The 24,080-nt window shown below is 35.3% G+C and overlaps 1 protein-coding gene across 9 annotated transcripts in view; it reads right to left on the bottom strand.

Moving 5' to 3' along the window:
- The window catches only part of SYNE2 (spectrin repeat containing nuclear envelope protein 2), a 337,188-nt gene that overhangs the window by 202,475 nt on the left and 110,633 nt on the right, over positions 1–24,080 (bottom strand). For all 9 annotated transcript variants that reach the window (XM_027111459.1, XM_027111458.1, XM_027111452.1 and 6 more), the window contains exons 12-21: positions 13,840–14,004; positions 13,117–13,229; positions 12,099–12,261; positions 10,532–10,610; positions 10,074–10,261; positions 8,216–8,380; positions 7,211–7,360; positions 5,526–5,699; positions 2,942–3,100; positions 2,468–2,641 (exon numbers count right to left, since the gene is read on the bottom strand). In XM_027111459.1, the coding sequence (XP_026967260.1) occupies positions 2,468–2,641; positions 2,942–3,100; positions 5,526–5,699; positions 7,211–7,360; positions 8,216–8,380; positions 10,074–10,261; positions 10,532–10,610; positions 12,099–12,261; positions 13,117–13,229; positions 13,840–14,004 (1,530 nt within the window). The remainder of the gene's footprint in view (positions 1–2,467; positions 2,642–2,941; positions 3,101–5,525; positions 5,700–7,210; positions 7,361–8,215; positions 8,381–10,073; positions 10,262–10,531; positions 10,611–12,098; positions 12,262–13,116; positions 13,230–13,839; positions 14,005–24,080) is intronic.

The following is a 24,080-nucleotide window of genomic DNA, read 5'->3' as shown; positions in this document are numbered from 1 at the left end:
CTTAAGTATTGAGCAGACGACCACACTTCATAAGTAATACAATACTAAGAGTACACCAGCTTGTATTAGAGATCAGTGTTGCAATAAGACACAATTTATAGTAGGGTTAAGATAGCAAATATTTAATATTGTACATAAGCATTTTATACTGCAAGGAGGCAACATCCCCTTATCATGGACTTCAAAGTTTTGCCCAGGGCCAACCATAATCGCAGTCCCATCCCAGGGAAGGAGCAGCAGGAGATGGGGATGGGATCTGCCTTCCCAGGAATGTGTTCGTCCCTTACTTCACACTTACCTACTCTTATAGAATATTACCTGGCAATACTCCATAAGGACAGAAACCTGGCTTAGGTAACTATCAAATGACAGAACAAAAGTAGTCTGGGGTCTGTGAAAGGGCAGAAAAATCTATAAGAGACAAGAAGGTGAAAGTAATTCTGGGGGAGAAGGCAATTAAGCAGGGTGGGAAGTCATTCATACACTTATTACATATTTATTATGGGTCTCCTGCAGAAAAGGTACAACCTGAGCCCCCAGGAACCTCCTCCAAAGCCTCTGTGAAGATTGCTAGATTTACGGCCAGGGAGGACATGCTAGCCCTGTGTGCAGGAAGGGGGCTCCTACCACCCATGTGTCCCAGGAGTCCCAGGGGGTCTCAGGGCAATACCTGGCAGGGCAGGGATTCTGCTTCTGCTGTGAAAATGGATCTACCTCACTAAATGCCAGAGACAAAACGGTGGAAATCCCTGGCCTCAGATTCCAAAAGGAAGATGGTCAGGGAGAGGAAAATGGTGCAAAAACTGACACTGTAACTCCTCTCTATGGTAGAGGACGGGCCTGCGGCCTCTGCTTTTTCTTTTTCTTCCCTCTTTCCTCAGCTGACCATATCTGTCCTTTTGAAATTCAGCCTAGTGATTACTTAAAAGAACCGACTCTTAAGTTTAGTTCAGCACTCTCAGCATATGGGAGTAAAAGAGAGGAAAAAAGACAGTGGGAATTGGTCAAAGCTGGTGGCTGGCAAGGTGCAAGCAGCATAAGATGACTGTGGGAAAAGCAATGCTGAAATACCTGATATCAGGGTCCAATACGGTTAACCGTCCAGAAAGCCAGAAGAGGGTTGAGCCCAGACAAGAGAAGGAGACCACAAGGAGAATGGAGAGCCTCCTGTAGGAGCTCCTTTTCCTGAAAAAACTGTGCACAGTAGCGCTGGCAGTATTGATTTACTTCATCATTTTTTTTTTTTAAATTGAAGTAAATTTACAATGCTGTGTTAGTTTCAAGTGTACAGCAAAGTAATATACATACATATATATTCTTTTTCAGATTCTTTTCCATTATAGGTTATTACAAGATATTGAGTAGAATTCCCTGTGCTATACAATAGGACCTTGTTGATTATCTATTTTTATATATACTTAATGTGTATATGTTAATCCCAAATTCCCAATTTATCTCCCCCCCCATACCCCACCACTATCCCCTTTGGTAACCATAGTTTGTTTTCTATGTCTGTTAGTCTATTACTGTTCTGGATTTACTTCATCTTTATCTCCCCCAAAATGCCTAGCTCATTTTAAATGTTCAATAAACTTGTTAAATGCTGAATAAATGAATGAAGGAAAGAACACATATTTCTCTACCTGTCCAACCTCCAAGGGTAGAGACCTTGTTTTACTCTTATTTCATATCCCCAAGTACCTCCAGTGTTAGTTAATAGTGAGTCGGCTTTGGACACATCTTTTTTTTTTTTAAGTATAATTGATTTACAATATTATATTAATTTCAGGTGTACAACATGATGATTTGATGCTTTTACGGATTACGCTCCACTTAAAGTTATAAAATAATAGCCATATTTTCTGTGCTGTACAATATATCCTTGGAGCTTATTTATTTTATACACAGTAGTTTGTACCTCTTGATTTTGATACATCTTAAGCTGCCTATCAGACCATGAAAAGTCAACCTAAAACTGTCTCCATACAAAACACTATTGGATCTTTAACTGCTGATAAGCATTATGTTCATAAGTCGCTTTTACCAACGCATTTTAATAATAAAGGCTTTATTTTACATTTGAGGAATTTTAACCACTCAAAGTTTCTTCACATACCTTATTTTCATTTATTGGCAGCTGGATAGGACTAGAATTATTATGTCCATTTTATTTGATTAAAAAAGCCAGAGAAATTAAGATTCTTGCTCAATGTCATAGAAGTCAGCCGTGCTTTTTACACTATACCACTGAGTTCATTCATACAGTAAAATGTGAATTAAAAAAAATCTTCATTTCAATTTTTATTTTTAAGAGTTTCTGGGGAACAATGTATAAAACTTGGAAATTTTTTAAAGTTATAATAACTTTGTTATAATTACAGTGATGGAAACATCTTGATTTCAAATGAGGTAGATTTATATCTACTAATGATAAATGTCCTACATTTGATGGCTGAAAGAGCCGCACCTTGTATTTTGAAATTAGTCCTCTCTGGCTCTCTCTTTGGCCAAGTAATTGTTCAGCCCTTGTAATGTATGATTCAAGTTCCTTCTGTGAGTCTTCCACCTTCAGCCTGACATCCAGGTCTGGGGAAACATCAGTTGAGTTCTTCAACACTGCTACTAATTTTACCGAATTGATCTGTGATGACAAAAAATTCTCAACTTAACACTTAGCCCAACTTCTTAGAAAACTCATAAGTTAATAAATATTTTCTTTGAGTAGCAACTCATATTTTCCCACTAGACATAAGAACATCCTATTTATTATACTGATTTTTCCAACATGCTCTAAATAATAAAGAAATAAAATATAAGGCAAAATTCATATTTTACAAAACATTTCCAAACTACAAGGCAATCCTCCCCTCTTCCCTGCCCTCTCACTGACCACTCAGTTTTAAAGACTAAATTCACTAAATAGGGAATATTAAAGAGAGACCTGGACTTTCTCTTTAGCTTCTTGAATCTTTGCCTGAAGCCCAGCTGTGATCACATGCTCAAGAGACTCCTGGCTTGAAACATTTTGCACATCCATTTGTAAAGTGTCTTCAGTTCTAGACACAAGCTCTTCATACATAGAGCCTTTGGCAATAAGATGCTATTAAAACAAATTAAAGTGAGATCACTTAAATATCACTTAAATATTCTGATTATAAATATTCTTATATTTATATATAAAATAATTATAAATATTATAAATATTTAAATATAAATATTCAAATAAATATTCTGATTATGTTAAACATTAACCCTAACAATCTCATCAGGAAATCATAAAAAGTTAACTATTAATCCAAAATGAGGCAAATTTAGTCTAAAAAATGTTATTTTAAACATTCATTTTGAAATTTTATATTATCAGATTCTGAGCAACAGTCTTTTATAGATTTTTTTTATATACTAAGCACTTCAATAAAATAAAGACTAGAAGAAATACAATGCCAATAGAGAGAAAATAAGTTGAGACAGTAGTAATAAACCTTAAAAAGAAATTGTTGTAAGACTAATCAGCCAGAAGGAGTTCAATAAATGTTACTGGAGAAAATGGTTATTGGAAAACACCTTTTTAGAACCATGCTTTATACAACATACCAAAAATGAATTTCAGATGAATTAGAAAATTATATATAAAATATGAAGCTAGAAAAGAAGAAATTATCCATGAAAATGCATCTGCTCCCTGGGTGCGGAGGGCCTTTTTAGGCATAAGAGACAGAAATGACTAAATAAGTACAAAAATTTTCTATGTGCAATAAAATAAACAACTTAAAAGTCAACAACTTGGTAAAAATATTTGCCACACAAATGAAAATGGGTCCTGATTCAGAGAGCTTATAAATTCAGTAAGAAAAATACTAAGATCCCAAAGATAATTCAGAAAATACAAAAACAGATATAATTCCAGAAACAAATGGCTAATGAATATATGAAAGACAATTCAATCTTACATGTAATCAAATAAGTACAAATTAAAATAATGAGTTACCACTTTTCAGTTATCAAATTAACAAAAAAAATTTTAATTACAACTCAGAGGTGGCATGGGTATGATAAAATAGAAATTATATTGTGTGATATCAACTATGTAAATGTTGATCTTATTTATCTTAGAGCAGTGGAACTATGGTGATTTTTATTCTCCTCTTTATACTTTTACACATTATTTAAATGTTCTAAAGTTAGCACGTTCATTTGTAACTTCAAATTTTTCTATTTTGAATCATAAAAGTAACAAAAGCTCCTGTAAAAAACTCAAAGAATGGAGAGGTATACAGCACATAAAGAAAAAGTTTCTCTTCTTCCCCATCCTTCCCTTAACTGTCATTTAATCAATCATTCACACATTCATTTTAAAAATATTTACTTTATATCTACTAGGTACCAGGAAGTGTACTAACAGCTGGGTATAATACAGGATCAAGATACACAGAGTTAGCTATTTGTATATGCTTACAGATATTTTTCTATAGATATAAATGCATAAAGTTTAAAAAAGCAACTGTTTTTAAAAATACTAAAAGGATCACATCACCAATACTGTTCAGCAACTTGCATTCCTTACTTTACAATATATCTTGATCCAACAAAGATCTACTTAATTTCTTTTTAATGGAAGTATATTCCAGCTTGTTTGTGTTTTCACTGTTTATAACAGGGATCCTTGTTATAGCTTTGAAATATTTTTTAAATATTGAATTTCTTATTTCTTACTCATTTATTTCACTACAATAAATTCCAGATACAGCAAATAAATAAATACAAAAATAAAATTAGAAAAGCACTGGCAGATGGCACAGGTAAGTTTATATAATATTTTCAAAGCAATAAAAAGTATTACTCTTATAAACACAAAATTCTACATATACACCTTTCAGAAACGTAGATTTAAAAGAATTATACAAATGTTCCTTTATCCCAAGAACTTTCCATCTGGTTGTAACTTATGTCATGCTCTATAAATTTTATAGCTGAGCTGGAACTCAGTAAAACCTCAACTGTAACTCCTTTCCAGGGAGAACTGAGCGATATTAAAATACACTGTTGCCTCATTGCTTTTCAATGAGTCCACTGCCTGAGAATAAAGACAGAACAGAGTTTTAACAACATTCATCCCCACCCTGCATCAGTTAAGGAAGGGAAAGCTTAATATGGGGTTGATCTTTCAAAGCACAGGTTGTATAATCTCTTACATTCGCACTGCACTGAGCTATAGGAGACTGAACTCACTTACTCATCTCATTGCCCTCTGATACAAGAGAATATTTTAATCTCCATCCTGTAGCTGGGAAAATTAGTTCAAGAATTTAAAATCCTAAGGTATTATTAGTCTTCAAATCTATCCTCTGTCTTCAAGCAAAATCACAGCAAATGAGCCAGGGTTGAGATTCCACGCCATTTTTTTAAAACCCCAACCAAGAAAATTCTAACAGTAGTCTTATTACTGTTTCCTTTAAAACTTTTTATCTTAGTACATAAGCCTACAACCATAAAAGCTGTCTTTTAAATACTTTTTCCACTCATACCTGCAAAGATTCTTCCACTGAGGTATCTACATCACCTTGTTGTCTCAGAAGATCCAAAACAGATGTGGTTTCCGCCTCCCAGATTTTCACTTGTCCAATCAGTTTTTCAACCTCTTCAGCCACTTTCAGTGTCCCTGTAAATTCTTCGTTTTCTTTTTCATGTTCTTCCCCAGCCTACAACATTCAAAATTATCACTATGAAAATGGTACCATTTACATTATAATTTTCAATTTAAAAAAGTTATATCCGTATAGTGAATTAATTGAACAATGAAAATCTCAAAAACAATGGCTGTTTTTTAAACTCAATGTTTTAATATTATCTTTATAAAGTTTAGTTAAAATGCATACTAAACTATCATGTCAAAACAAATAAAAAAATAAAAATAAGTGCTAAGTCAACATATTTTAATGATTTAAGATCTACTGTTTGGACAATGAAAACAGTACTTTATGATAGCATATATAGCTTTATTTTTTTTATTAATTTTTATCGGAGTATAGTTGCTTTACAATGTTGTGTTAGTTTCTGCTGTACAGCAAAATGAATCAGTTATACATATACATATATCCCCTCTTTTTTGGATTTCCTTCCCATTTAGGTTACCACAGTGCATTAAGTGTAGAGTTCCTTGTGCTATACAGTATGTTCTCATTAGTTATCTAAGCATATATCACTTTAAAACTTAAAAGATTTGTTCACAAAAATTTTCTTAAGGATGATATCCCTATCAGTTACTATTATTTCCATTTTACAGATAAGAAGATTAGAGCTTAGAAAATTAGGGTATTGACTCTATAAACACATTTCTAAAACTTGTATACAATTTAATTAAATACAGCTAGTAGCAATAGTAGTTGTGAAACATCAGAATCAAATTTCCACAAAATTAAGCCTTTTCCCATTAATAATCTCTCAATATGCTACAGGTTGATATGCTACAGCTTTACATGACAGACACATTCTTAAAGTTGTTTTTAATCAGATCATATTTTAAATGTATGAGAAAAATATTCTATATTCTTCTATTCTAAAAGCATATTGCACAAATTCAGATTTTTCAAGATCTTCTATGATTATGTCTTTTCACGGTGGGAAAACATGGGCACTCCATCATGGCAACTGGCCAAAGCCAGTTAAAAATTACTTTCTTTAAAACTATATAAGTTACCATTCTGAAGGGGGCACACTTCCAAAATCATAGGTGTTACACCTTACACGTGTATGATTTTTTTTGTTGTCGTTTCTTTTCCATATTCTTATCTATAATCTAAAGTCATCCTCTGAATTACCCAACAAAGCAAGAAATAAAGATTTTATTTCCCTCCATTTTACAGAAAGGAAGCAAGACACAGGGCAGGGGCTAGCCTAAAGCTGGACAATTTCTGAATACTAGTCAGAAGCAATCTGAAGAAGATATCAACTCCATCTCCACAGCTCAGAAGTCATGACTGCTTCTGCGTGTCTGCAAACTCCCCAGTGAGTGAGACACCCAGGGCTTTAACACTGAAGACCACTGCGTGAGGGACCCACTTGGGCATTTTATTGGAAAATGACCATACTTTAAATGTTATCTAATGATCCCATTTACCACTGTTTCAACAATATGGTTTTTTCAAAAGAAAAACAGCAAAGTTAAATTATTTCTATGTACAAATGAAATACATAAAGTATGACTATTTACCATAATATTCTGACTGTGATTTTCAGGAAGTTCTACTGACATATCTGTTGAAAAATCAGCAGTTAGGTTCTCTTCTTTAGATAGTTGAGTATTTCCAGAATTGTCAAGAAAGGGTTCATCTTGCTTTTTTATAAGGGGCAGGTTCACTTCCTATAAAAAATTAATGTCATGAAATATAATGTTTATATTTTTATGCTAAGATATATGATTAAAAACAATAAATGAACATAATATATTCAATATATTTTTCAGATATATCAGTTAGTAACAACGTTATAAAATTTCCCATACAACACCTCAGTCTCAAATTGTTATGAATAAGAAATAGAATAATTTAATAATTCAAGTTCAAAAAATTATTTATTAAAGGTATGCTTCTATGAAGCACTACACTAAATATAAAGATAAATAAAGCTTAGTGTATGTTCTCAAGGATCTTGAAATCTAGTAGGCAAAAATGCTTAACGTTATTCTTTAATGGTAAAAGAATTTCAACTAGAAATCAGTATGCTGTATATCCACGCAAAAACCTGTACATGAATGGTTATATCAGCATTATTCATAATAGTCAAAAAAGTGGAAAGAAGCCAAATGTTCACCAACTGATCAATAAATAAAATGTGGCATATCCATACAATGGATTATTATTTGCCGATAAAAAGGAATGAAGTACTGATACATTACAAAATGAATGAACTTTGAAAACATTACACTAAGTGAAAAAAGCCAGAAACAAAAGACTACATATTATATGACTCCATTTATGTGAAACATCCAGAATAGGGAAATCTTTAGAGCTGGGGACACTGGGAGAAAATGAAGAGTGACTGGTAATGGGTACAAGTTTCTTTATGAGGTGATGAAAATGTTCCAAAATTGATCATGGTGATGGCTGCACAACTCTAAATATTTCAACTGAAAACCACTGAGTTATGCAGATTAAATGAGTGAATTGTATGTATGGAAATTATACCTCAATGAAGCTGTTACCAAAAAAAAACTTACAAGATGAGTTTTTGTAATAAACTTTCTCCATCTTTTATTCAGCCTCCTCAGTTCTTTAGAAATAGATGATCCAACTTCATCATTGCTGACTTGAATTAAGAAATTTCCCACTTCATTTAAAGTAGTATATTCTAGATTCCACTGGGACAGTGTCTCAAAGGGAACCTACAAAACATATAATCAATGTAATATTTTAATGACATACTATTTGTCTTTTCATTATTTATAATAGATCTTCACCAAGGTTGACTGTAAAGCAAAAGTGAGTGTGAGGGGGCTTCCCTGGTGGCGCAGTGGTTAAGAATCTGCCTTCCAGATGGGTGTCTGTCAGGGGACATGGGTTCGAGTCCTGGTCCGGGAAGATCCCACATGCCGCGAAGCAACTAAGCCTGTGCTCCACAACTACTGAGCCCACGCATCACAACTACTGAAGCCTGCACACCTAGAGCTCGTGCTCCGCAATGAGAAGCCACCACAGTGAGAAGCCGGTACACCACGACGAAGAGTAGTCCCTGCTTGCTGCAACTAGAGAAAGCCCACGTGCAGCAACAAAGACCCGATGCAGCTAAAAATAAAATAAATAAGTTTTTTTTAAAAAAGTGAGCGTGAGGTTTTTGCAGAGACTTTGACTCTCCCTATTGGTTGAGCGCTTCATCCCTGATCACTAACTGGCAGGCGCTGGCTGCCTGTTATCACTCTTGGTCCCGGACTTTCAGGAAGCATCTGATCTTCTATCTTTCTAAGTGGCTAATGAGCTTACAGCAAAGGTTCTCAGACTTTTTCAGTTCATGGCCCCCTCAATGTCTCAGTAATTTTTTCATGGATTTCCTAGGCTAGAAGAATTATCTAACATTTCTCATTGTTAAGTAGTCAGGTCCAAACAACTCAGTAGTAATTTGTGTGGTGTCCAGCAGACAGATGTTGCTTTGTCTCCCTCAAATTTTAAATTACTTTGAGAGTTCTTTTTGGCAACTCAGGTCACCTCAGCACAAAGTTTGGAAATTCTAAGGCTTAAAGTGCTATTTCCTCAGAGAAATGTGAATTTTAATAAACGGACTTTAAAGACAGAAGAGCTATTGAAAGCCAAAGATGCGAAATTCTGGTATCAACAGAGGTGACAGGAAGAAATAATGATTCACTCAAATATTCTTTTTGTACTCATATACTTATCAGAAACTTTACTTTCATATGAACAGCCTGTTTTCTGTTAAGTAACATTAGCTTCTATTTGGAAAATGTTTAATCTGAGAGGCTGCCTACATTTATGTACAACAGAGGGAAACAAATGAAAGAAAGAAAAACTACCTCAGAGAATAATCATAAAACAGGTTATTACATAAATAGCAAATAAAACAACAGTGAATTACTCCAAAATTTCTTCTATAGTTCTCCACATAAGTAAGCTATTTTGTTTTTCCTCCTCCAGAAAGTCAGAAAGGTTTTAGAACTGAAAGGTATGCACCCAAATAGAAAAAAAAAACTTTCTAAAACATTCATTTATTTTAAATGTATCTATAAGCTATCTACTACTCCACATCTTTTATTTCCCTTCCAAAGAACTTAGCAATATATCTTCCAAAAGCTATACTGTGTATGTAAATTATACCCCAATAAAGCTGTGTGTGTGTGTGTGTGTGTGTGTGCGTGTGCGCACATATGTGTAAAACCTATAACAAAGAGAAAAATTCCTTTTAGCAATTATATGAGAAAGAAACTAAACCCTTTCCAAAACTTTGGAGGATTTTTCCGACGGTCATGCTTACTTGTTCCTGGCCTCTCATTTTTGTATTGAAAACGAGAGTCTCCAAATAAAATGAAAAAAAGTAAAATTGAGCAGGTGCCATTAGACTGAAAATACCTCTTTCATCTGTTCCTTCTTTGTTTCCTCAAAACAAGCCTTTAGTAAACGAAGCTTTTCCACATAAATTGTCCAACATGCCAGAACTTTTTGTAGAGTCGATTTCACATTATATATATTTTTTCTATACATGCAAAAATGATATTCCACCATTGTATATTGTTTACTAATATTTGGATATTCTCCAGCTATAAGGTTAACAAAACAAGAAAGTAATTTAGAAAACAGTTTTTCATTAAGAGAATAATACTGCTAAGAAAAATACTTGCATACTAATTGACAGTGGTGAAATAAATATGTATACTAACAATACTAAAAGTGGATGCAAGAATTTTCTAAAGAAAACACATATGTAAAACCAATTTCTAAAACATTAAGGTACATAAAGAAAGCAAAACAAATGAAATGCTATTTTTAAGTGATGGTCATTCCATCAAAAAGTAATCGTATAGCTTTACCCAAATTCTTATGAATTTCTTCACATTTTTGAAAAGAGGTTTCAAGTTGAGCTAAGAACTCTTTTTCTTCAATAAATTTCTGGGGAAAAAATGAAAATAAAACATATTGACAGTTTTTATTTTTAAAAATGTGTCAAGAAATCCAGATAGACATATACACATTGATGAAGCACTTAGGCACCAAAATTTCTTTACAGTTTTAATACTACATATTTGGGTAGGAAAAGAAGAAGAGTAGCTCATGAAGAGAGATAGTTAAGTTCTAAGAGACATAAGCAATATATAGGTATGAGACCTGACAGCTTATCTTAATGCAGTGACATAGTTCTAAAATGGTTTTCCTCTCATGAGAAAAGGCAAGTATTTATAGCAATTTCAACAACTCCTACCATACATATTTATTAATATTGCATAATTTATATCAGCTTCTCTTATCTCATATGCCTTTATTAATATTGAATAATTTTTATTAGGTATGTTGAGTATGTTATAAATAGATACAATCCATCACACAAAAACTCTTGAGAAATACTATTACCGAAGTTACTATGTGCATTAAGCTAGTAAAATCTATGGAGAAATAGACAGTTAATTAAAAACTCATTGTACACTTATGTGCCAATGGTATGATTATTCAAATGGAAAAATGAAAAATCAAGGTAGGAAAAATAAATTAAAATATTCAAAATCTAATCTAATATAGAATGATGATTCCTGTTTAGGAATGTACAGTATTTAAATCATAAATTGTAAATAAATCTTTCTTCATCATGTTTTTCCAATTTTTACACTGAAGTTTACAATCTTGCGTTTTTCTTTTTGGCCCTCATTCCAAAAACAGAGAAACAGGGAATTCCCTGGCAGTCCAGTGGTTAGGACTCAGTGCTTTCACTGCTGTGGCTCCAGGTTCAATCCCTGGTCGAGTAACTAAGATCCTGCAAGCCACGCAGTAAGGCCAAAAAAAAAAAAAAAAGAAAGACAGAGTAACAGAAAGAAGGATAATAAGGCCTAACTGTAGAAATGCCACGGCCAGTCTGCTTTAGTGTTAATTTACCAAATAAACACACACATTTAAATCATTTGCAACATTTTTTCCCTATAAATTGCAAGAGCTAAACCCCCTCCCCCAGAAAGCCTCAAGACAAAACACACTGTTTTTCCCACTCTTAAAACTTGAAAGGCTAAGATTAAAATGTTCGAAGAAAAATTTAATTTTTGACTAAAACCATAAATCTGAGTGGGGGAAAATATTAAACAAGATGTCCAGTAAGTGAAAGTAGGAATTCTTTTTAAAGGAAATAACATTGAAACTTTCTCTATTATGTAACTTAGTCCGGTTAACTCAATCTCCTCTGTTGTGCTAAATAATGCTTTCTCTTTCTTACTCTTCCCAGTGTCTGTTATTTGCCTACCGGTAATTCTTTTCTCTAGGCAATGTTTAAGCTAATGAAAGCTACCAAGAAAACTCATCTCAAAACCTGAAAAGGTAGGGAAATTGTGCTAAGGAAAAATGCAAATCCAGCACCATGGAGAACAGTTGTCTGAGACATGAAATAAAGCAGCTTACATGCCAGTCTTCCAGCAATAATTCCACAGATTCTTTGCTCCCGTATTTGATGTTCCAAACAACCAATTTTGATTTCACTTCATCTAGCAAACCAAGAACTGAGCACTTATAGTAATGAAATTCTAGAAGTGGAATGAATTTTTCCCCCGAAATGTTGTTGATTCTGGAAGATAGTGCAGGTTTTAGAATTTAATTTAATATTGTTGGCCAAATGTGAGAAATCCGTTTGGCATTTTCAAAAATATTGGGGCTTTAACTTTTTCTTTTAAACACATGGAACTCAAATGAATCCTCATATTTTTTTTTTAAACAAAGTAAAACAAACATTGTGACTAGATATAAAACAGCTATTTCTAAGATAAAAATATCTAACAGAACATTTTCTGAAGAAACTATTCCCCTATTGAGAAATTCTATAATAAAATGTTAATCTCTAAAATACTTTACTAAACTTGAAAACTTCCATATAACTTAATGCAACTGTAATTTCAACATTTCACTTTAACAGCTTTCATTATTAAGGCTAATACCCTCTTAATATCATTCTAATAAGCTGCTTATGAATAATGAGAAAAGAGAAGATGATGTGGACAACCACAAATTAAACAATCTTCATATCTGTAGTTTTTTTGAGTTTATAAAGTGCTTTCATATACCTCCTCTCATGTCACCTAGTATCCTTATGAGACATGAACAGAGTGATTACCATTACTCTGTATTTACAAATGAGGAAACGTACAGAAAGACATAGTAACTTGGCCACAACCAAGATAAAGAGCTGTTTCTGACTATACGTCCAGAACTTTTTCCACCACCATATCCTACCAGGCAATAAAAGAGGAAGTATGTTAGCATGATATAATGTTACTATTACATAAAACATGAAGGAACTGTTATCAAGACTTAAAGACCTATTATCAGAAATTATTGAAAAATCTGTATTTTCTGGTCCCTATAGCACCATGTTAGTGCTCAAACACAAAGGTGTCAGCAGTTGTGAAAGGGTAGTGATACAAACCGTCTTTTCATTTCCTCCAATTTGTTAGGTGGTACCAATGGCAAATGTTTTTCATCTCTATTTTCAAATGTCAGGAGAGTATTCAAATGACAGTCAAATTTCTCCATCAGACTCTGAAATGAAATTTAGCATGATATAACCAGATTTATTGCCAAACACTGTAATTGAAGGCTTGTTAATCTCATTTGCTCTGTGCATGCATTGCATCTTTTTTCAAAACAAAAATCATAAAGCCCTTTCATTTTTAACTAAAATGTTGTAAATAAATATTTTCATCATAAATGTTTTAAACTGGACCATTTTACAGAGAGGCAGACTGCAGTTTCTCTGGTAACAGCTTTATCAAAATCTTTTGTTTTCAGATGTATTTTCCATTCCTTTGTGGGCTCAAATGCTATAAATCTCACCTATCAAATTCTTTCATATCATTTTAGTGAGAACCCAATCTTCTATGTTTTAAAACAATCTCCCCTCTCCTTTTCTGCCAGACTTTTACAGAGTCCAGACTTCACTGGACTCTTCTTATTGTTTCCACCTTAAACTAGCAGAATGCTCGTCAAATAACTGAAGCTATCTTTTGGGACCCAAAAATCTCCAGGGGAATCACCTAAACCATCCTCAAATACCCACTATACTTCCTTCCCTCCTTTCTAGGAACATCTTCCTCAAGAACAGTTCCTAACAAAGCACATATTTTTCCATGTTTCTTTTTTCTTCTCCAACCTGGAATAAAGTCATTTTCTCTTGCATTAGAGCCATGGCTTCACAATAATCCTGGGATGCTGGCAAATCTTCATCTATAAGCTCCTCCACCCCCTGGAGCCAAGTTTCTATTTGATAGAGGGGTGAGGGCAAGACATGATTCAACTCTGTCTTCCACACATTAACCTGAAAAAAAAAAGGAAAGATGTTCTTCAGTAGACACTTCTATAGTTTATTTCTTCACATACGGCATGCTTAATTCTTTAAAGAATTCTTTTAAAACCACTCTTTAAAAATAGTATATTAATTCTCTGATCTGTTAGACAAGGAAATCTTGATCAATAGGTAAATTTCTTACTTCTAAGTATCAGTTGGCTAGCTGCTGATCGAGAACATAATCTGTTCAAAAGTAGAAGAGGGCACAAGAATAAAAACAAATATTTTGATAAATCCATAATGAGTCATGAGAGGGAAATTAGAAATAGTTAAACCACCCCTCGAAGCAGGGGTAGACTACTGTACTAAATGACCATCATTTGAAATGTTGTATGCCCTTGTGTTCTCCGACATTACAACTATACTTCACAAGCAGATTTACAGATTACTTTCCTAACGAGCCCTAATCATATATTTACATTAGACATCTCTACCATATCTCCTGAATATCTGTGCTTCACCAAATCCCCCGACCCCCAATCCAGCCAACCTGCTCCTTCCTCAGCCTTCCCACCACTCCTTAAATACTTGAGTCACATAAATGCCAGCTACTTATTGCCCCAAACCCTGATTACTCTCCCAGGTCTTCGCCCTTGCTGCCCCTTCTACCTGGATTTTCCCCTGCTAAACACCATCAAAACTCACTCACAGAGTCCCATACAAGATAAACCCAATGAGAAACAAACCGAGAAACATAGTAATCAAAATGGCAAAAATTAAAGACGAAGAAAAATTATTGAAAGCAGCAAGGGAAAAACAACAAATAACATACAAGAGAACTCCCATAAGGTTAACAGCTGATTTCTCAGGAGAAACTCTACAAGCCAGAAGGGAGTGGCATGATATACTTAAAGTGATGAAAGGGAAAAATCTACAACCAAGATTACTCTACCCAGCAAGGATTCAGATTCCATGGACAAATCAAAAGCTTCACAGACAAGTAACAGCTAAGAGAATTCAGCACCACCAAACCAGCTCTACAGCAAATGCTAAAGGAACTTCTCTAAGTGGGAAACACAAGAGAAGAAAAGGACCTACAAAAACCAAGCCAAAACAATTTAAAAAATCGTAATAGGAACATACATATCGATAACTACCTTAAACGTGAATGGATTAAATGCTCCAACCAAAAGACACAGGCTTGCTGAATGGATACAAAAAAAGAGACCCATATATATGCTGTCTACAAGAGACCCACTTCAGACCTAGGGACAGATACAGACTGAAAGTGAGGGGATGGAAAAAGGTATTCCATGCAAATGGAAATGAAAAGAAAGCTGGAATAGCAATACTCATATCAGATAAAATAGACTTTAAAATAAAGAATGTCACAAAAGACAAGGAAGAACACCATATAATGATCAAGGGATCAATCCAAGAAGAAGATATAACAATTATAACTATATACGCACCCAACATAGGAGCACCTCAATACATAAGGCAACTGCTAACAGCTCTAAAAGAGGAAATCAACAGTAACACAATAATAGTGGAGGACTTTAACACCTCACTTACACCAATGGACAGATCACCCAAAATGAAAATAAAAAAGGAAACAGAAGCTTTAAATGACACAATAGACCAGATAGATTTAATTGATATTTACAGGACATTCCATCCAGAAACAGCATATTACACTTTCTTCTCAAGTGCGCACGGAACATTCTGCAGGATAGATCACATCTTGTGTCACATATCAAGCCTCAGTAAATATAAGAAAATTGAAATCATATCAAGCACATTTTCTGACCACAATGCTATGAGATTAGAAATCAATTACATGGAAAAAAATGTAAAAAACACAAACACATGGAGGCTAAACAATACGTTACTAAATAACCAAGAGATCACTGAAGAAATCAAAGAGGAAATCAAAAAACACCTAGAGACAAATGACAACAAAAACAGGATGATCCAGGGCTTCCCTGGTGGTGCAGTGGTTGAGAGTCCACCTGCTGACACAGGGGACACGGGTTGATGCCCCAGTCCGGGAAGATCCCACAGGTCACAGAGTGGCTGGGCCATTGAGCCATGGCCGCTGAGCCTGCGCGTCTGGAGCCTGTGCTCCACAACAGGAGAGGCCACAACAGTGAGAGGCCCGCGTACCGCAAAAAAAAAAACAGGACAATCCAAAACCTATGGGATGCAGCAAAAGCAGTTCTAAGAGGGAAGTTTATAGCTATACAAGCCTACTTCAAGAAACAAGAAAAATCTCAAATACACAATCTAACCTTACACCTAAAGGAACTACAGAAGGAAGAACAAACAAAACCCAAAGTTAGCAGAAGGAAAGAAATCATAAAATCAGAGCAAAAATAAATGAAATAGAAATAAAGAAAACAATAGCAAAGATCAATAAAACTAAAAGCTGGTTCTTTGAGAAGATAAACAAAATTGATAAACCATTAGCCAGACTCATGAAGAAAAAGAGGGAGAGGACTCAAATCAGTAAAATTAGAAATGAAAAAGAAGTTACAACAGACACCACAGAAATACAAAGCATCCTAAGAGACTACTACAAGCAACTCTATGCTAATAAAATGAACCACCTGGAAGAAATGGACAAATTCCTAGAAAGGTATAACCTTTCAAGACCAAACCAGGAAGAAATAGAAAATATGAACACACCAATCACAAGTAGTGAAATTGAAACTGTGATTAAAAATCTTCCAACAAACAAAAGTCCAGGACCAGATGGCTTCACAGGTGAATTTTATCAAACATTTTAAAGAGCTAACACCCATCCTTCTCAAACTCTTCCAAAAAATTGCAAAGGAAGAAACACTCCCAAACTCATTCTATGAGGCCACCAGCACCTGATACCAAAACCAGACAAAGACACTACAAAAAAAAGAAAATTACAGACCAATATCACTGATGACTACAGATGCAAAAATCCTCAACAAAATACTAGCAAACAGAATCCAGCAACACTTTAAAAGGATCATACACCATGATCCAGTGGGATTTATCCCAGGGATGCAAGGATTCTTCAATATATGCAAATCAATCAATGTGACAAACCATATTAACAAATTGAAGAATAAAAACCATATGATCATCTCAATAGATGCAGAGAAAGCTTTTTTTTTTTTTTTTTTTTTTTTGCAGTACGCGGGCCTCTCACTGTTGTGGCGTCTCCCATTGCGGAGCACAGGCTCCAGATGCGCAGGCTCAGCGGCCATGGCTCATGGGCCCAGCCGCTCCGCGGCATGTGGAACCTTCCCGGACCGGGGCACAAACCCGCATCCCCTGAATTGGCAGGCGGACTCTCAACCACTGCGCGACCAGGGAAGCCCCAGAAAAAGCTTTTGACAAAATTCAACACCCATTTATGATAAAAACGCTCCAGAAAGTGGGCATAGAGGGAACCTACCTCAACATAATAAAGGCCATATACGACAAACCCACAGCAAACATCATTCTCAATGGTGAAAAACTGAAAGCATTTCCTCTAAGATCAGGAACAAGACAAGGATGTCCACTCTCACCACTATTATTCAACATAGTTTTGGAAGTCCTAGCCACAGCAATCAGAGAAGAAAAAGAAATAAAAGGAATACAAATTGGAAAAGAAGAAGTAAAACTGTCAGTGTTTCAGATGACATGATACTATACATAGAGAATCCTAAAGATGCCACCAGAAAACTACTAGAGCTAATCAATGAATTTGGTAAAGTAGCAGGATACAAAATTAATGCACAGAAATCTCTTGCATTCCTATATACTAATGATGAAAAATCTCAAAGAGAAATTAAGGAAACACTCCCATTTACCACTGCAACAAAAATAAAATACCTGCAACAGAATAAAATACCTAACAATAAACCTACCTAGGGAGACAAAAGACCTGTATGTAGAAAACTATAAGACACTGATGAAAGAAATTAAAGATGATACAAACAGATGGAGAGATATACCATGTTCTTGGAAGAATCAATAATGTGAAAATGACTATACTACCCAAAGCAATCTGCAGATTCAATGAAATTCCTATCAAATTACCAATGGCATTTTTTACAGAACTAGAACAAAATTCTTAAAATTTGTATGGAGACACAAAAGACCCCAAATAGCCAAAGCAGTCTTGAGGGAAAAAAGCAGAGCTGGAGGAATCAGACTCCCTGACTTCAGACTACAAAGCTACAGTAATCAAGACAATATGGTACTGGCACAAAAAGAGAATTATAGATCAATGGAACAAGATAGAAAGCCCAGAGATAAACCCACGCACCTACGGTCAACTAATAATCTATGACACAGTAGGCAAGGATATATAATGGAGAAAAGACAGTCTCTTCAATAAGTGGTACTGGGAAAACTAGACAGCTACACGTAAAAGAATGAAATTAGAACACTCCCTAACACCATACACAAAAATAAACTCAAAATGGATTAGAGACCTAAATGTAAGACTGGACACTATGAAATTCTTAGAGGAAAACATAGGAAGAACACTCTTTGACATAAATCACAGCAAGATCTTCTTTGATCCACCTCCTAGAGTAATGGAAATAAAAACAAAAATAAACAAATGGGACCTAATGAAACTTCAAAGCTTTTGCACAGCAAAGGAAACCATAAACAAGACAAAAAAGACAACCCTCAGAATGGGAGAAAATATTTGCAAATGAATCAAGAACAAAGGATTAATCTCCAAAATATATAAACAGCTCATGCAGCTCAATATTAAAAAAACAAACAACCCAATCCAAAAATGGGCAGAAGACCTAAATAGACATTTCTCCAAAGAAGATATACAGATGGCCAAGAAGTGCATGCAAAGCTGTTCAACATCACTAATTATTAGAGAAATGCAAATCAAAAGTACAATGAGGTATCACCTCACACCACTTAGAATGGGCATCATCAGAAAATCTACAAACAACACATGCTGGAGAGGATGTGGAGAAAAGGGAACCCTCTTGCATTGTTGGTGGGAATGTAAATTGATACAGCCTTAAAAACTAAAAATAGAATCACCATATGACCCAGCAATCCCATTACTGGGCATATACCCGGAGAAAACCATAATTCAAAAAGACACATGCACCCCAATGTTCACTGCAGCACTATTTACAATAGCCAGGTCATGGAAGCAACCTAAATGCCCATCGACAGATGAATGGATAAAGAAGATGTGGCACATATATACAAAGGAATATTACTCAACCATAAAAAGGAATGAAATTGGGTCATTTGTAGAGACGTGGATGGACCTAGAGACTGTCACACAGAGTGAAGTAAGTCAGAAAGAGAAAAACAAATATCATATGTTAGCACATATATGTGGAACCTAGAAAAATGGTACAGACGAACCAGTGTGCAGGGCAGAAATTGAGACACAGATGTAGAGAACAAACGTATGGACACCAAGGGGGGAATGCAGCAGGGGGTGGGGTGGTGGGCGTGATGAATTAGGAGATTGGGATTGACATGTATACACTGATGTGTATACAATGGATGACTAATAAGAACCTGCTGTATAAAAAAATAAATTCAAAATAAAAAACACACACTCATTCATTCACTCATTGAGCAAATGTTTATGAATTGTGCTAAGAGCTGGGTATAAAGACACAGAAGCTTCTGGAGTAGAGGAAGGACATGTGGTGGGGGGGGTGGTCACACACCACAGAGGGCTGTGCAGCGGTTAGATGCCAATTAGATGTACACGGGGGGCAACATGGAGGCACCTTATTTAAATATATGTGTTCAAAACTGAAAGTAAGGAGCAGAATAAAATACAATATCAATTCACACAACCTAAAAATACACAGACACATAAATACAATACTGCATTTTGCAAGGACACATAAAACAAAAAGATACACATTAAGTACAGCACAATGGCAGCCTAAGGAGAAAGAGGGATGGAAGGAGGGTATGGGGATAAAAGGAAGTAAACATAAAATTTAATAAAGGAATAAAAATAGGAGTATGGCCTTGCCCAGATCCATATGTCATGAAGGTGAGAGTAAGTTTAACACAACCCTCCACATCTAAGGGCCAACCAGATAAATAATAGTCACAGCTCCTGCCTGAACCACCTAGTGGGGAAAGCAGACAAGGACATGGTTACAGTAAAGTGTGGTCAGCAATATAAGAGAGCCAGGGCTTCCTTGGTGGCGCAGTGGTTGGGAGTCCGCCTGCCGATGCAGGGGACACGAGTTCGTGCCCCAGTCCGGGAAGATCCCACATGCCGCGGAGCGGCTGGGCCCGTGAGCCATGGCCGCTGAGCCTGCGCGTCCGGAGCCTGTGCTCCGCAACGGGAGAGGCCACAACAGTGGGAGGCCCGCGTGCCGCAAAAAAAAAAAAAAATAAGAGAGCCAGTGGGGATGACTCCACACTGATGATGAAAGTACGAGTTTTAAGTCTGTATTCTCTCTTACCATTATAGTTCTACTAGAGGAGTTGTCACTATTCTTAAGAGTTAAATCAGTTTTAGAGGAAAGAATAGGCAAAATTAGGTTATTTTTTAAGAATAGGTTTCTTTGATTCATTATTAATTCCTTGAAAAACATTCATTGGGTGCCCACTATATGCAGAGCAAAGTATCAAAAAAAAACCCATTAAACCAACAACCCAAGTACAAAGATGTTAAATGAGGACAAAGCTAGCCTCCTTTAAGGCAGTCAAATGGAACTATTTATAAACCAGAAACATTAAGTATTACAGTTTCTGCATTTTGTTTTGCTTTTTTTAGCATTATTGAGGTATAACTGACAAATAAAATTGTAAGATATTTAAAGTGTACATCATGGTGATTTGATATACATTTACATCATAAAAGGAGTCTCACCATCTAGTTAATTAACACTTCCATCATTTCACATATTTATCTTTTTTTGGGGGGGCAAGTACATTTAAGTTTTACTCTCTAGAAAATTTCAGTGATATAATACAGTGTTATCACAATAGTCACCATGTTTTACATTATATCCTCAGATCTTATTCATCTTATAGCTGAAAGTTTGTTCCCGTTAACCAACTTCCCCCTATTTTCCACACCCTCAGTCCCGGACAACCACTTTTCTACTCTGTTTCTATGAGTTTAACTTTGTTTTAAGATTCCACAAATAAGTGACACCATGTAGTATTTTGTTTTGCTTTAATTGCCTTGCAAGTTTATTTTCTCAAAAGGCGTAAGACAAAAGACAGCTCTACAATCCTAAATCATTAACTACATACCATTAAGCCTCCAGTCGGAAAAGAATGAAAAAATGTTTTATTATGAATTTTAATATGAACAAGTTAGCATGTGCTTTTATTATATATATCTGAATTATCTATGAGTTTCCCAAAAAATAAACAAACAAAAAACCCAGAAAACCGGCAAACGACTGAGCAAAAGAGAAGCTAAGAACGATACCTCTAACTCAGCTGTTATTCTTTTCACAACTGAAAGCTGTATATGTTTTGCATGAAACCAAATGTGGGCTTTCTGACTGCGGGCTGTACTCTATGCAGCAGTAGGAAGAGGAAAGACAGAAGGCGGTGCTTACCTTTCATTCCTCTCTTTCCACTCTTAACATAGAAAACTAGTTCTACACTTTCTTTCTCAGTGTTGGAAATTACCTTTGAATTTGGATGAAAATTTATATAAGATCTTGTCAGGTCAAAATAACGTAATGTGGCTATTTCCTATTGCAGGCTTAAAATGAAATCATTTATCAAGATGCTTTGAGATATCTGAGTCCTCAACCAATTGAACCAGAATCTGTCTGGATGGTATTGACTGTTACACACCTGATGACTTTAAAATTAATAAGTTTCATTTTGCAACACCAAGAAAATGAGCAGCACTCTACCTACGGAACGGATTTTCAAACTACTATCAATTTGTAGCATTTAATCTTGCAAAATAGTTCTTTTAATGGTTTTTCTCATTATTTTGGGTGATTTTTCCAAACCACAGGCAGCAAAATTAGACCACGTCTTTTTGGCCTGGAACAGCCTGAACTATACAGACAATATTTTCTTCCTCTCTTTCTGTTTTGTTGAGGATTCATAACAGAGAGTTCCTGCCCTTCACAGGGATCAGTTTTGTCAAACTGTGGTCAGAACAGGAGCTGAAATTGCAATGAGCACTGCCACTTGATGGGAAAATTTCTGAAGCTGCACTAGTTCTTCAAAAGTAGGGACTGAAAGGGTGGCTCTTTTAAGCCACTGTGCTAGTGTTTAACACACTATACAAATAGTATGATAAATATATTCTGAAAACAGGGTGTCGCTCTTGATGGCCAAGAAGCTTGAGCAAGAATTGGCAAACTTTTCCAGGACCAAAGAGTATTTTTTTTTTTTTTTTGGCGGTACACGGGCCTCTCACCGTTGCGGCCTCTTCCGTTGTGGAGCACAGGCTCGGGATGCGCAGGCTCAGCGGCCATGGCTCACGGGCCCAGCTGCTCCGCGGCATGTGGGATCTTCCCGGACCAGGGCATGAACCCATGTCCCCTGCACCGGCAGGCGGACTCTCAACCACTGCACCACCAGGGAAGCCCCAAAGAGTATTTTTGACTTACAAACTATACAATCTCTGTTGTAACTCTGTAAATTCACTAAAAGTCATTTAATTAGCCATTTAAAATGAGCAAATTCTATGATATGTAAATTATACTTCAACAAAGATATTTAAAAAGAATGAAAGCAAAATAAAGACATTTAGGCATCAAAGAAAACTAAGAGAATTTGCCATCTACAGATCTGCATTATAAGATAAGTTAAAGGACGTTTTTCAAGCTGAATGGAAATGAGTTCAGATGGAAACTCAAATCTCTAGGGAGGAACGAAGAACAATGGTAATGATAAATAGCTATATAGATATGAAAGACTAATTTTTCTCCTTAATTTCTTTAAAATACATGACTGTTTTGAACAAAAATGTATAACATGGTCTTGGGGACTTTAAAACATATGTTTGTGTCATATATATATTTATATATAAAGCAACTAAGCAGAAAAAATGAGAGATTTGATTGCAAGACTTCCACATATTATAAGAAGTTGTACAATAACTTAGAAGTTGTAGAACTTTAAGTAGACTATAAAAATTTTATAATGTGGGCTTCCCTGGTGGCGCAGTGGTTGAGAGTCCGCCTGCCGATGCAGGGAACGCGGGTTCGTGCACCGGTCCGGGAAGATCCCACATGCCACGGAGCGTCTGGGCCCATGAGCCATGGCCGCTGAGCCTGTGCTTCCAGAGCCTGTGCTCCGCAACAGGAGAGGCCGCAACAGTGAGAGGCCCGTGTAATGCAAACAAATAAACAAAACAAAACAAAAAAAATTTATAATGTACATTGTAATCACAGTAAAAATTTGAAAGAGGTAGAGCCAAAAAGCCAATAGATAAATTAAAACGGAATTCTAAAAATATTAACATAATCTAAAACAAGGCAGGAAAAGAAAGAATAGAGATACAAAAAACAGAGGGAATAAACAGAAAAAAAGCATAAGATGGTAAATCCACATCGAACCATAACAATAATTACATTTAATATTAACTGTCTAAACCCTCGAGTGAAAAGGCAAAGATCGTCAGAGTGGATGATAAAGCAAGATCCAACCATATGCTATCTACAAGAGGTGCACTTTAAATATAAAGACTCCAATAGGTTGAAAGTAAATGAAGGAAAAAGATGTGCCACACAGCCAGCACAGGAAGAATGCAATTATCATACTGATATAAGATCAAGTAGACATGAAGAAAAACAGTCTTCCCAGAGAGAAATAGGAATATTTCATAATGGTAAAAGTGCTGATTCACGAAGACATAACAATCATAAATGTACACACCTAATAACAAAGTCTTAAAATACATGATACAAAATTTGACTAAATTAAAGGAAGGACTCCACAGATTTTAATAGGTCTCTCTCAGAAATTGATAGAATACCTAGACAAAATGTCAGTCAAGACAGAGATAATCTGAATGCTACCAACCACCTTGTCTTAATTGATATTTATAGAATACTATATCCAATAACTACAGAACACATGTTCCTTTCAAGTGCAAATAGTATATATATACATATATATATACATACATA

This window comes from Aethalodelphis obliquidens, unplaced genomic scaffold (assembly GCF_003676395.1).
Source record: "Aethalodelphis obliquidens isolate GAN/ISIS:26980383/991018 unplaced genomic scaffold, ASM367639v1 scaffold10, whole genome shotgun sequence".
Taxonomy (NCBI): domain Eukaryota; kingdom Metazoa; phylum Chordata; class Mammalia; order Artiodactyla; family Delphinidae; genus Aethalodelphis; species Aethalodelphis obliquidens.
The sequence above is the reverse complement of the archived record's forward strand: the minus strand, read 5'-3'. Positions and strand labels throughout refer to the sequence as shown.